Raw genomic sequence first — 15,164 nt, forward strand, 5'->3', positions numbered from 1 at the left:
TTTATCGCTCATCTCTCTCTCCACCACCATGGCTCTTCCCTCTCTCTCTGAGCTCATTGATCTGGCTGCCTGAATGCAGAGCGGCGAGTCAGCCGAGCGGAGAGAGAGAGTGAGGGAATGAGAGAGGGGGTAGAGGAGGAAGAGAGACACAGACACAGACTGCGAGAGCTGTGCTGTGATCTTACAGAGAGAGGACTGGGACTGCTGTGCTGTGATCTTACAGAGCGAGGACACTGGGACTGCTGTGCTGTGTAGTAAGGAGAGAGGTGTGGGGAGACGGAAGGAGGGAGACTCTATGAAGCCTGCCAACACCTCTCCCTGGATATGAGGATGGTGGTTGTGATGAGGAAGAGGCAGAGAGAGCAGGCTGGAGGCAGGCAGAGCCGGGACTGACAGACTGACAGAGAGCGACAGACAGGCAGACAGACAGACGTACAGGGGGCTCCTGGCTCTGGGGGGACAGAGAGACCATGATGGAGGTGCCCGGGCACTGACAACGATATGACACCCAGCGTCAAGCACTCGGATTGTTTTACGCCAATGTTGTGCCACTGTAAAGTAACATGCACCAACAGCACCGTCTCGCTTATATTCGGATGTAAGGTAGGAGACAAGCGTTGACACACACACACACACACACACACACACACACACACACACACACACACACACACACACACACACACACACACACACACACGGAGGCATGGTGGCCAGTGTTTATTTACGCGTGTGTGTGTGTGTGTGTGTGTGTGTGTGTGTGAGGGCTCAGCGTACTGTAATAGTCAGCCACAGGGGGTTTATATAGAAAGATATATAGAAATGTATCTGTCAGGACACCAGTAACCCAAACAGAGCTAACACACACGCTCCTACAGCGCTCGTTAGGCTGTTCAGTGCGTGGGCAGAAGGAATCACCACGTTTCTGTGAGTCAGTGTATATGTGGTGAGACCCTCGTGGCGGTCTCTTTTTTTTAAGAGCACACCAAGCGTAAATAATGTGTGTGTTTACTCTCTGTACCTACACACAAACACACTGGTGATGTTCTCACTGTGAGAAGCACAAACACTGAATCTGGTTTTGAATTTAGTCCCGTTTTAGTTTTTTAAGTGGATTCCGGACACACTGACATGACAGCCACAGTGCGTGTGTGCGTGTGTGTGTGTGTGTGCGTGCATGTGGAATTAGCCTAGCTGTTTCTGAGCGTCCTCTACCAAGCCAAGCGTACCGTGAGCGTTTCTAAACATCCCTGTTAAACCAAGCAGACACACAGTATGTATGACTCCCAATGTCCTCACCAAACTAGCTGTTGTTCATTGTAGCATGCTAGCTGTGTTGTTCATTGTAGCATGCTAGCTGTGTTGTTCATTGTAGCATGCTAGCTGTGTTGTTCATTGTAGCATGCTAGCTGTGTTGTTCATTGTAGCATGCTAGCTGTGTTGTTCATTGTAGCATGCTAGCTGTGTTGTTCATTGTAGCATGCTAGCTGTGTTGTTCATTGTAGCATGCTAGCTGTGTTGTTCATTGAAGCATGCTAGCTGTGTCGTTCATTGAAGCATGCTAGCTGTGTCGGTCATTGTAGCATGCTAGCTGTGTCGTTCATTTTTGCATGCTAGCTGGGTCGTGTACTCTAGGGTGCTAGCTGGGTCGTGTACTCTAGGGTGCTAGCTGGGTCGTGTACTCTAGGGTGCTAGCTGGCTCGTGTACTCTAGGGTGCTAGCTGGCTCGTGTACTCTAGGGTGCTAGCTGGCTCGTGTACTCTAGGGTGCTAGCTGGCTCGTGTACTCTAGGGTGCTAGCTGGCTCGTGTACTCTAGGGTGCTAGCTGGCTCGTGTACTGTTGGGTGCTAGCTGGGTCGTGTACTCTAGGGTGCTAGCTGGCTCGTGTACTCTAGGGTGCTAGCTGGCTCGTGTACTCTAGGGTGCTAGCTGGGTGATAATAAGCATAATACTGATACACATCTAAAGCATGCTACCATGGCCTCAGTAGTTGCCCTCAAAAGCATCCAAAACAATTCCTCTCGATCTAATCTGCTGTGCATCTTTCCTATTGGACAGCTTCTCTTCTAAGTGTGTGTGTGTGTGTGTGTGTGTGTGTTGTCATCTGTTTTAGAACCCTGACAGGAAACCAAACAGCTACTTCAGCTGATTACGTAACAACTGCTCCTCTCCTCGCCTCTGGGCCATTCCCTTCCTCCCCTCCTCAACCCTCTCACTGTCTCATGTAATAACACTCTGGCTAACACACTCTGGCTAATTAAACTCTTATTATAAAATGTATAGTAAGAGTTTGGATGGATTTTTTCACGTTTAAAGTGGGATTGGGAAAATATTTTAATTGTGATTTATTATTTAAAAACAATTGTCACACGAAATACTCCAACGTGAAAAGATGATTTATATACATTACCAGTCAAAGGTTTGGACACACCTACTCATTCAAGGGTTTTTCTTTATTTTGACTATTTTCTACAATATCAAAACTATGAAATAACACATATGGAATCATGTAGTAACCAAAAAAGTGTTAAACAAATCAAAATATATATTACATTTTAGATTCTTCAAAGTAGCCACCCTTTGCCTTGATGACAGCTTTGCACACTCTTGACATTCTCTCAACCAGCTTTATTGTTTTTAATTGTTTTACCTTTATTTAACTAGGCAAGTCAGTTAAGAACAAATTCTTATTTTCAATGACGGCCTAGGAACAGTGGGTTAACTGCCTTGTTCAGGGGCAGAACGACTAGCTTCATGAGGTAGTCACTGAGTAATTGCCTCCTTATTTTCAAGCATGGTGGTGGCTGCATCATGGAATGAGTATGCTTGACATCGGCAAAGACCAGGGAGTTTTTCAGGATAAAAAGAAAGGGGCACAGGCAAAATCCTCGAGTAAAACCTGCTTCAGTCTGCTTTACACCAGACACTGGTAGAGGAATTGACAGAGCTTGAAAAGATTTGAAAAAAATAATGGGCAGATATTGCACAATCCAAAGCTCTTAGATACTTACCCAAGAAGACTCACAGATTCCACTTTGCTTTTAGAGTATTTTGTGTAAATAGTTTACAAAAAAATGCCTGTTAAATCAATTTTAATCCCACTTTGAAACACAATACAATTTGAAAAAATCCAAGCGGGGGGAATATGATCAAAAAAGGATCATGTAAGCGTTTTTTTTTTTTTTTTACGGCGACATACCGTAAATCCTGCAGGCGACATACCGTAAATCCTGCAGGCGACATACCGTAAATCCTGCAGGCGACATACCGTAAATCCTGCAGGCGACATACCGTAAATCCTGCAGGCGACATACCGTAAATCCTGCAGGCGACATACCGTAAATCCTGCAGGCGACATACCGTAAATCCTGCAGGCGACATACCGTAAATCCTGCAGGCGACATACCGTAAATCCTGCAGGCGACATACTGTAAATCCTGCTATGTGAAAAGTGTGTTAGAAGTGTTAGTAGGAAGGTGGACTGGTGATTTTATAGGGTTGAAGGTCAGGCTGGGATGGTGTATTGGGTTAAGGGTCAGGCTGGGATGGTGTATTGGGTTGAGGTCAGGCTGAGATGGTGTATTGGGTTAAAGGTCAGGCTGGGATGGTGTATTGGGTTAAGGGTCAGGCTGGGATGGTGTATTGGGTTGAGGTCAGGCTGAGATGGTGTATTGGGTTAAAGGTCAGGCTGGGATGGTGTATTGGGTTAAGGGTCAGGCTGGGATGGTGTATTGGGTTGAGGTCAGGCTGAGATGGTGTATTGGGTTAAGGGTCAGGCTGGGATGGTGTATTGGGTTGAGGTCAGGCTGAGATGGTGTATTGGGTTAAAGGTCAGGCTGGGATGGTGTATTGGGTTAAGGGTCAGGCTGGGATGGTGTATTGGGTTGAGGTCAGGCTGAGATGGTGTATTGGGTTAAAGGTCAGGCTGGGATGGTGTATTGGGTTAAGGGTCAGGCTGGGATGGTGTATTGGGTTAAGGGTCAGGCTGGGATGGTGTATTGGGTTAAAGGTCAGGCTGGGATGGTGTATTGGGTTGAGGTCAGGCTGAGATGGTGTATTGGGTTAAGGGTCAGGCTGGGATGGTGTATTGGGTTGAGGTCAGGCTGAGATGGTGTATTGGGTTAAGGGTCAGGCTGGGATGGTGTATTGGGTTAAAGGTCAGGCTGGGATGGTGTATTGGGTTGAGGTCAGGCTGAGATGGTGTATTGGGTTAAAGGTCAGGCTGGGATGGTGTATTGGGTTAAGGGTCAGGCTGGGATGGTGTATTGGGTTGAGGTCAGGCTGAGATGGTGTATTGGGTTAAAGGTCAGGCTGGGATGGTGTATTGGGTTAAGGGTCAGGCTGGGATGGTGTATTGGGTTGAGGTCAGGCTGAGATGGTGTATTGGGTTAAGGGTCAGGCTGGGATGGTGTATTGGGTTGAGGTCAGGCTGAGATGGTGTATTGGGTTAAAGGTCAGGCTGGGATGGTGTATTGGGTTAAGGGTCAGGCTGGGATGGTGTATTGGGTTGAGGTCAGGCTGAGATGGTGTATTGGGTTGAAGGTCAGGCTGGGATGGTGTATTGGGTTGAAGGTCAGGCTGGGATGGTGTATTGGGTTAAGGGTCAGGCTGGGATGGTGTATTGGGTTGAGGTCAGGCTGAGATGGTGTATTGGGTTAAAGGTCAGGCTGGGATGGTGTATTGGGTTAAGGGTCAGGCTGGGATGGTGTATTGGGTTAAGGGTCAGGCTGGGATGGTGTATTGGGTTGAGGTCAGGCTGAGATGGTGTATTGGGTTAAAGGTCAGGCTGGGATGGTGTATTGGGTTAAGGGTCAGGCTGGGATGGTGTATTGGGTTGAGGTCAGGCTGAGATGGTGTATTGGGTTGAAGGTCAGGCTGGGATGGTGTATTGGGTTAAGGGTCAGGCTGGGATGGTGTATTGGGTTGAGGTCAGGCTGAGATGGTGTATTGGGTTAAAGGTCAGGCTGGGATGGTGTATTGGGTTAAGGGTCAGGCTGGGATGGTGTATTGGGTTAAGGGTCAGGCTGGGATGGTGTATTGGGTTGAGGTCAGGCTGAGATGGTGTATTGGGTTAAAGGTCAGGCTGGGATGGTGTATTGGGTTAAGGGTCAGGCTGAGATGGTGTATTGGGTTAAAGGTCAGGCTGGGATGGTGTATTGGGTTAAGGGTCAGGCTGGGATGGTGTATTGGGTTGAGGTCAGGCTGAGATGGTGTATTGGGTTAAAGGTCAGGCTGGGATGGTGTATTGGGTTAAGGGTCAGGCTGGGATGGTGTATTGGGTTAAGGGTCAGGCTGGGATGGTGTATTGGGTTAAGGGTCAGGCTGGGATGGTGTATTGGGTTAAAGGTCAGGCTGAGATGGTGTATTGGGTTAAGGGTCAGGCTGGGATGGTGTATTGGGTTGAGGTCAGGCTGAGATGGTGTATTGGGTTAAAGGTCAGGCTGGGATGGTGTATTGGGTTAAGGGTCAGGCTGGGATGGTGTATTGGGTTGAAGGTCAGGCTGGGATGGTGTATTGGGTTAAGGGTCAGGCTGGGATGGTGTATTGGGTTGAGGTCAGGCTGAGATGGTGTATTGGGTTAAAGGTCAGGCTGGGATGGTGTATTGGGTTAAGGGTCAGGCTGGGATGGTGTATTGGGTTAAGGGTCAGGCTGGGATGGTGTATTGGGTTGAGGTCAGGCTGAGATGGTGTATTGGGTTAAAGGTCAGGCTGGGATGGTGTATTGGGTTAAGGGTCAGGCTGAGATGGTGTATTGGGTTAAAGGTCAGGCTGGGATGGTGTATTGGGTTAAGGGTCAGGCTGGGATGGTGTATTGGGTTAAGGGTCAGGCTGGGATGGTGTATTGGGTTAAGGGTCAGGCTGGGATGGTGTATTGGGTTAAAGGTCAGGCTGAGATGGTGTATTGGGTTAAGGGTCAGGCTGGGATGGTGTATTGGGTTGAGGTCAGGCTGAGATGGTGTATTGGGTTAAGGGTCAGGCTGGGATGGTGTATTGGGTTAAAGGTCAGGCTGAGATGGTGTATTGGGTTAAGGTCAGGCTGGGATGGTGTATTGGGTTGAGGTCAGGCTGAGATGGTGTATTGGGTTAAAGGTCAGGCTGGGATGGTGTATTGGGTTAAGGGTCAGGCTGGGATGGTGTATTGGGTTGAGGTCAGGCTGAGATGGTGTATTGGGTTAAAGGTCAGGCTGGGATGGTGTATTGGGTTAAGGGTCAGGCTGGGATGGTGTATTGGGTTGAGGTCAGGCTGAGATGGTGTATTGGGTTAAGGGTCAGGCTGGGATGGTGTATTGGGTTGAGGTCAGGCTGAGATGGTGTATTGGGTTAAAGGTCAGGCTGGGATGGTGTATTGGGTTAAGGGTCAGGCTGGGATGGTGTATTGGGTTAAAGGTCAGGCTGGGATGGTGTATTGGGTAAAAGGTCAGGCTGGGATGGTGGATTTGGTAAAAGGTCAGGCTGGGATGGTGTATTGGGTTAAGGGTCAGGCTGGGATGGTGTATTGGGTTAAAGGTCAGGCTGGGATGGTGTATTGGGTAAAAGGTCAGGCTGGGATGGTGTGTTGGGTTAAAGGTCAGGCTGGGATGGTGGATTTGGTAAAAGGTCAGGCTGGGATGGTGTATTGGGTTAAAGGTCAGGCTGGGATGGTGTATTGGGTTAAAGGTCAGGCTGGGATGGTGTATTGGGTTAAAGGTCAGGCTGGGATGGTGTATTGGGTTAAAGGTCAGGCTGGGATGGTGTATTGGGTTAAAGGTCAGGCTGGGATGGTGTATTGGGTTAAAGGTCAGGCTGGGATGGTGTGTTGGGTTAAAGGTCAGGCTGGGATGGTGTATTGGGTTAAAGGTCAGGCTGGGATGGTGTATTGGGTTAAAGGTCAGGCTGGGATGGTGTATTGGGTTAAAGGTCAGGCTGGGATGGTGTATTGGGTTAAAGGTCAGGCTGGGATGGTGTATTGGGTTAAAGGTCAGGCTGGGATGGTGTGTTGGGTTAAAGGTCAGGCTGGGATGGTGTGTTGGGTTAAAGGTCAGGCTGGGATGGTGTGTTGGGTTAAAGGTCAGGCTGGGATGGTGTATTGGGTTAAAGATCAGGCTGGGATGGTGTATTGGGTTAAAGGTCAGGCTGGGATGGTGTATTGGGTTAAAGGTCAGGCTGGGATGGTGTATTGGGTTAAAGGTCAGGCTGGGATGGTGTATTGGGTTAAAGGTCAGGCTGGGATGGTGTATTGGGTTAAAGGTCAGGCTGGGATGGTGTGTTGGGTTAAAGGTCAGGCTGGGATGGTGTGTTGGGTTAAAGGTCAGGCTGGGATGGTGTGTTGGGTTAAAGGTCAGGCTGGGATGGTGTATTGGGTTAAAGGTCAGGCTGGGATGGTGTATTGGGTTAAAGGTCAGGCTGGGATGGTGTATTGGGTTAAAGGTCAGGCTGGGATGGTGTATTGGGTAAAAGGTCAGGCTGGGATGGTGTATTGGGTAAAAGGTCAGGCTGGGATGCTGTATTGGGTATACAGAATCTCCCATACGTGTTCATTTGGGTTGAGATCTGGTGACTGAGAAATTCACACATTAGTATAAATAACATTAAACCCTCTGTTCTTTTAGAGCTTCTCTTAGCCAAAATTATGGGCAACTTGCCATTTTGATAAAGATGTTGGATCTTACTTTGAGCCAGTTTGCAACAGCAGGAAAATAATCCTGCAGCAACAGGACATTATAATTAATGGAGATTTCTGAAAGAGTTGATGATACATTTTTCATAAGGGAAAATAAAGTCTGAAACTACAGCTAGGATGCACCAACATGGATGACCTCTTAAACTGGGTTAAATCAAGGTTTATCTGTTCTTCTTGTATCACCAAATTTTTTACTTAGTTTTAATTTAATCCTTCATCTGATCTATATTGAGTTTTTACTTTTAACCTAGATAAATTTGAAACCTGTTGCAATTATTATATATTTTTTTAATATAAACTTAGATTGGAGATTCATCTCCAAACTGCCACTTGATGTGGTTTAACTGACTAAATGGCAGCAAATCTACTGTGGAGAGACCAGAACGATAGAGTTCCTCAGAGAACAATATTAGAAACTGGTTGAATCCTGTTGAGTTTTATGATAATATTGAGATTTTCTTAGAGATACCGCTTCTCCAAGGTCTCTGTAATGCAACTGGAAAGAAAGGTTGGATCAACCATGAAGCATGGGAGTGATAGGAACGAGGCTGTACCCCCACTACCTCAGCTCTTGGTGGTCCAACGGTTCTATGTAACTGGATGTTTCCAGATGGGGGTTGGGGACCTTTTTGGACTCCACAAGTCAACCCTCTGCAGGATTCTAGTCAGTGTCCAGTGCTTTTGTCGGTCTGAAGAATCAGTACATTCAATCCTACAGCTGGATTTTACAGGAGAGCTAGATTTCCAGGTTTACTATGGGCGATAGACTGTACACACATTCTTATTCCCATCTCTGGTGGCATTGAATGGAGAACTATTCCGTAATTGGAAAGGTAACTGGTCCATCAACGTGCAGGCACCAACATCCTAGCTAGATGGCCAGGATCCACCCATGACAGCAGTATCTTTGACAATAGTCATCTGTGTGCAATGCTGGAAAGAGGGGCAAATGAAGGACACCTTCTAGGTGACAATGGATATGCCTGTTGTGGGTACCTTATGACTCCGCTTTTAAACCCCCAGACACCTGAAGAGAGAGAATACACCACCTCTCATATCCTGACAGGAGATCTCATAGAGAGAGAATACACCACCTCTCATATCCTGACAGATCTCATAGAGAGAATACACCACCTCTCATATCCTGACAAGAGATTTCAGAGAGAGAATACACCACCTCTCATATCCTGACAGATCTCATAGAGAGAGACTACACCACCTCTCATATCCTGACAGGAGATCTCATAGAGAGAGAATACACCACCTCTCATATCCTGACAGGAGATTTCAGAGAGAGAATACACCACCTCTCATATCCTGACAGATCTCATAGAGAGAGACTACACCACCTCTCATATCCTGACAAGAGATCTCATAGCCCCCCCACGCAGAGACCATAACACCACCTCTCATATCCTCGACCAAGCCCCCCCACCGCAGCTCATAGAGAGAGAATACACCACCTCTCATATCCTCGACCAGCCCCCCCCCGCAGATCTCAGAGAGAGAATACACCACCTCTCATATCCTGACAGATCTCATAGAGAGAGAATACACCACCTCTCATATCCTCGACCAGCCCCCCCCCGCAGATCTCAGAGAGAGCCCCCCCAACCTCACCACCACCTCTCATATCCTGACAGATCTCAGAGAGAGAGAATACACCACCTCTCATATCCTGACAAGAGATCTCATAGAGAGCTCAAGATTTCCGTGCCTACAGGAGAGGCTCTGCACGAAGATGGACAGTACACTGACATCATTATTGCAGTGGCAGTTCTGTATAACCTTGGCAGGAGACAAGGAGAAGACCTACCTGAGGAGGTCTTACCTGAGGAGGATGAAGATGGCCAGGTGAAACATGCTGCGAATGGGAATGCTGTGAGGAGAAACTTGATTGAGAACCATTTTGCAGACTGAGGTGTAAATAATGTAACACTGGTAACATGTAAAAAGCAATATTATATTTTTGATAGACACAATTCCTAAGTAGGCTTTCTGTATTAACATACATTATTAAGACATTGTTTTTCTCAGTACCATACCGGCTGGAACTGAAAGCACCAGAACACAAGAGTGGGGACAAGACTGGAGGACACCAAATTGCTAGAGAAAGCATTGTTTTAATAAATAATTGTTTTAATAAATAAAAAGATCATCATTCATTATGGGCATTTGGGCATTTGTTTCCCTGAAGGAGTTTCTGTTTCTAAATTTGCAGTAGCTCTCTTTGTAAATTCAAGACCTCAATCTGCAGTAGATTTTTCTCTCTTTCCAGCCTCCAAAACATCAATATGAGCTGGTTCATATCAGTTCTGGGGCGTTTGCTTGGCCTCTCTGGTGTTTTTCTGCTGGTGTAAGATCCAGGCGATGCTGTTTCTCCACGGCAACAGGGTGTAAGCTCAACTAAAGGAAAGCAACAGCTATTTAATTGGGGTTTATGAAGTGCTCAGCCTTGGTACGAATGATGTTATGCAACATGCTGAAATGGGACTGATAACAGAAACATTGTAGTGAAATAGCAGTAATGTTAGTTTTAACGTGCGTTATAGTCATTGATGTTTACCAGTTATTTATGCTTACTGAATATTGGTGGGTCGAGTTGTCCGTCGTTATCATAGGGGTTAAGGAGAGGGTCAAACTACTGGGGAATCACCTCGCATATCTTCTGGGAGAGAGGAGCAATTCCCTTGGCAGGAGGCCCCCCTTCCGGTCTGAAATAGCCCCCACCTCTCCTCTGCCGCATCCATTTTGGCTTTCACTTTGAAGTTTTTCCAGCACGCCTTCATCTGATTTGTGTCTCTCTTCTCTTTTAATCCCTGTCGATCCATTAAATCTTTCTTATAAAGAGGCCCAGGTGTCTGTCTGTCTTTTTGACAGTTCTGTTGTCTCTTTTTATCCTCCAGTATGTTGCAAAACTCCTCCATCAGCTTCTGACAAGGTTTTTTTGATAAGCGGAGAAATGTGAACTTTGACGTGCCATGATCAGGTGGCTAGTGAACAAAATAATAAATGGCTAAATAATGTTAAGTAATGACAATTATTTCAAATTAGCCAACCCATGTGAACCTTTCACGAGGGAGTTGCAGCAGTGCTACATTGTTATTATTTTATCAAGGAACAGCATCTATGTTGGCTCATTTGTCAGGTAGGCTAGCTACTTTGTTTCAACTCACGAAATACCTCAATATTGGTGTAACGTGTCACTAATCATAGTTTAAAACCGTTAATATTGGATTCACTGATCCAGATTTGAAGTGAAGTGGTGCAACACATCTCTGATTTAATTCTAAACCTAGATTTACAAAACCTAGATTAGCTCTATTCCTTGATTAATTTAAACCATGTTGGTGCAACCTACCCTACAAGTTTTACATTTACTGCATTGCAGGACAGTTCTGCAACTGGGTGATCAAATTAAGATCGTACATCTATAAATGAACCTAAGCATAATGTGTTGTTAATTGCTTAATTAACTCAAGAACCAAACCTGTGTGAAAGAACCTGCTTGCAATGTACTTTGTGTCCCTCATTTATGCAAGTGTTTCCTTTATTTTGGCAGTTACCTGTATATTGAGTACTCTGACGGCCCAGGCAGTCTTTAACCCACATCAAACAGCTGTGGTTCAATGCAGCTGAGCTGTCACGTTTGGAGGGACTGACTGACTGACTGACTGACTGATTGGCTGACTGGGAGCACTGCTCTTTTGGCCTCTGGGCTTCCGTAATTAGCCCCACACCAGATGCTGCTAATCCTCTCATCTTCCCCGCTTCTCTTTCTCTATCCATCTTCACTTTTCCTCCTCTCCCCTCATACCTTTCATCTCACTCCTCTCTCCGGTTTTCTGTCACTCGCTTGTACTGTACTGTAGGTCGAGGCCTGGCGTTGTATACTGGCCATGGTTGTACACAAGTCATACACCCATGTTTGACTGGGAGGCTCAGGCTATTATGTAAATCAGTGTCATGCAGACATGATGTGTGAGGTTGTGATTCAGTGGGCTAGGACTGGGATGGACGGTTTGGGCTGTGACTGGACATTGAAGGAGAAAAGATCGATTCTGTACCATCCTGGATATGGGATGCCCCCCTTAGCTCTCTCTCTCTCTCTCTCTCACTCACTAACCCTGTCTAATTTCTTTCCATAGCTTCACACACAGTCACACTGCCTGGCATAAGCCGGTCACGGCCAATACAAACCCAGTCAGACTCACAAAGGACAGAATAGAAATGGTATGTCTGTTTGTAGCCCGCTCACGGCTTAGTTAGTCGGTGTCAATGTTTACTAAAGCTAAAACCAGAGAGAAACTGAGTGGGTTGTTGGTTAGCTGTTTGACAGGATGCCACATGGCTGGTCGTCCCACACTGCCAAAGCACACTCATGCTCGGGGACCTGTACGGTACGTAGGTATGTATGTAGCCATCTCTAGCATAATGGTGGTGGTGATGAGGGACTCCCTGTTCAGGTAAAAATCATCAAGGACCAGAAATTCAAAATTCTGTCAATCAAATCTCTCAAAGACGTACGGTACATTCATAACATACATTAATATATATAGTATCTCTCAGTTAAAGACCTACAGGGCATTCGGAAAGTATTTAGACCCCTTGACTTTTTCACATTTTGTTACATTACAGCCTTATTCTAAAATGGATTATTAAATAGGTTTTCCCCTCATCAATCTGCACACAATACCCCATAATGACAAAGCAAAAACAGTTTTTTCGATTTTTTTTTTTGCAAATGTATTAAAAACTGAAATAACGTATTTACATAATACCCTTGGCTATGAGACTCGACATTGAGATCAGGTGCATCCTGTTTCCATTGATCATCCTTGATGTTTCTTCAACTTGATTAGAGTCCACCTGTGGTAAATTCAATTGATTGGACATGATTTGGAAAGGCACACACCGGTATATATAAGGCCCCACAGTTGACAGTGCATGTCTGAGCAAAAATCAAGCCATGAGGTTGAAGGAATTGTCCGTAGAGCGCCGAGACAGGATTGTGTCGAGGCACAGTCTTGGGAAGGGTGACAAAAAAATGTCTGCATGATTGAAGGTCCCCAAGAACACAGTGGCCTCCATCATTCTTAAGTGGAAGAAGTTTGGAACCACCAAGACTCTTCCTAGAGCTGGCAGCCCGGCCAAACTGAGCAATCGGGGGAGAAGGGCCTTGGTCAGGGAGGTGACCAAGAAACCCGATGGTCGCTCTGACAGCGCTCCAGAGTTCCTCTGTGGAGATGGGAGAACCTTTCAGAAGGACAACCATCACTGCAGCACTCCACAAATCAGGCCTTTATGGTAGAGTGGCCAGACGGAAGCCACTCCTCAGTAAAAGGCACATGACAGCTCACTTGGAGTTTGCCAAAAGGCACCTAGAGACTCTCAGACCATGAGAAACAAGATTCTCTGGTCTGATGAAACCAAGATTGAACTCTTTGGCCTGAATGCCAAGTGTCACGTCTGGAGGAAACCTGGCACCATCCCTATGCTGTGCTGTGGGGATGTTTTTCAGCAGCAAGGGCTGCGAGACAAGTCAGGACTGAGGAAAAGATGAACGGAGCAAAGTACAGAGAGCAAAGTGCTGCAATGCTCCCCATCCAACCTGAAAGTTTGAGAGGATCTGCAGAGAAGAATGGGAGAAACTCTCCAAATACAGGTGTGCCAAGCTTGTAGTATCATACCCAAGAAGACTCAAGGCTGTAATCGCTGCCAAAGGTGCTTCAACAAAGTACTGAGTGAAGGGTCTGAATAATTCTGTAATTGTGATATCGTTTTGTTTTTTTATTTGCAAGCATTTCTAAAAACCTGTGTTTTATCATGTGTGGCATATCAAGAAGCTGATTTAAACAACAGGATCATTAAACAAGTGCACCTTGTGCTGGGGACAATAAAAGGTCACTCTAAAATGTGCAGTTTTTTCACACAACGGCAATGCCATAGAAGTCTCAAGTTTTGAGGGAGAGTGCAATTGGCATGCTGACTTCAGGAATGTCTACCAGAGCTGTTGCCAGAGAGTGTTCATTTTTCTACCATAAGTCGTTTTAGAGAATATGGCTGTACGTCCAACTAGCATCACAACTGTAGCCCACGGGTAAACCACACCAGCTTAGGACAACCACATCCTTCTTCTTCACCTGTGGGATCTTAGACCAGCCACCCGGACAGCTGATGAAACTGAGGAGTATTTCTGTCTGTAATAAAGCCCTTTGTGGGGAAAAACTTATTCTGATTGGCTGGGCCTGGCTCCCCAGTGAGTGGGCCTGGCTCCCAAATGGGTGGTCCTATGCTCTTGCAGGCCCACCCATGGCTGTGCCCCTGCCTAGTCGTGAAATAATGCATTTATTTCAATTGCCTGATTTCCTTATATGAACTGTAACTCAGTAAAATGGTTGAAATTGTTGCATGTTGCGTTTCATATTTTTGTTCAGTATATTTATGTGGCAAGCTAACAACACAGAGCGTAACGTTAGCTAGCTAGCTGCTAGGAGGATATCATGTCATTGGTGGAGTGGGTGAGTGACTGACTTTCCCCTCATATTTTTTTTCGGTGGCTATACACAGCTTCAGATGCAGGTGTCATTTGGTTATCTAGCAAGAACTTGATCAACTGTTAGCCAGTGAATTTGCAAATGCAAGAGATATGCTAGCAAACTGGATATCTAGCTAGCTACTCCGATTTCAGAGCTGAATATGACCGGTGTCAGTAAATGTAGGCAAAAAAAAGTTCATAGTTACTCATGAACTCTCTAGATAACATGAAAACAGCCTGACCAGCTCTGCTAGTGCGAGTAAAATGGTCAGTTCTCTCATTTGTGTCTGGAAGTAGCTAGCTAGCAAGCTAGTCAACTTTAGCCAGTTAGCTTCGGTGCTTGGTTGGGACAAGCATGCATTGGCAGGCAAGCTGCAGAAGGACCAGTAGGCTACAATACCCCATTGGTTGTCAGTGCAATTTTGACATCCAACTATCTGCAAAAGTTTGAGAAGGTTTATCTAATTTTCCTTTGTTAGATTTTAGCACATCTTGCTCTGGCTAGCATTAGTTGTTGATTTTGTTGTTGATGTGCATAACTGATGGAGAGAGAGCCTACCTTTCCATGGTTGTTTGATCATTAGGACTGTAAAATGGAGGACTCCTGGGATATTTGCATGAAATCCATTCAGGTGTATTTTGTTGCGAATGCATTCTAATTATCCAAAGTCACACTATTACAACTGCCTGTAAACACACAGTCCAGTTCAATGTGAATGATGACAGGTCCTACTGCCTGTAAACACACAGTCCAATTCAAAGTGAATGATGACAGGTCCTACTGCCTGTAAACACACAGTCCAGTTCAAAGTGAATGATGGCAGGCCTGTGTGGCAGATGGCTTGTTTGCATTAAGGCCTACTGTAGCTCTGATTTGGCTATGGCACACCAGTCTGTGTAGACTCCGGTCCTGGACGAGAGAAATGTTTTTATTAGGTTTTATTTACTGCAGTGTAAATAAAAACT

At 45.9% G+C, this 15,164-nt stretch overlaps 1 protein-coding gene across 12 annotated transcripts in view; it reads left to right on the forward strand.

Moving 5' to 3' along the window:
- Positions 1–15,164, forward strand: part of dlg1a (discs large MAGUK scaffold protein 1a) — a 380,448-nt gene that overhangs the window by 82,649 nt on the left and 282,635 nt on the right. Inside the window, exon 1 of one of the 12 annotated variants that reach the window (XM_045687914.2) lies at positions 43–603. The exons of the other annotated variants lie outside the window; for them this stretch is intronic. Coding sequence (XP_045543870.1) covers positions 502–603 — 102 coding nt within the window. The 5' untranslated portion in view covers positions 43–501. Of the gene's footprint in view, positions 1–42; positions 604–15,164 lie in introns of those variants that run through there. 12 annotated transcript variants of the gene reach the window in all.

Source organism: Salmo salar, chromosome 10 (genome assembly GCF_965601325.2).
Source record: "Salmo salar chromosome 10, fSalSal1, whole genome shotgun sequence".
In the NCBI taxonomy this organism is placed as follows: domain Eukaryota; kingdom Metazoa; phylum Chordata; class Actinopteri; order Salmoniformes; family Salmonidae; genus Salmo; species Salmo salar.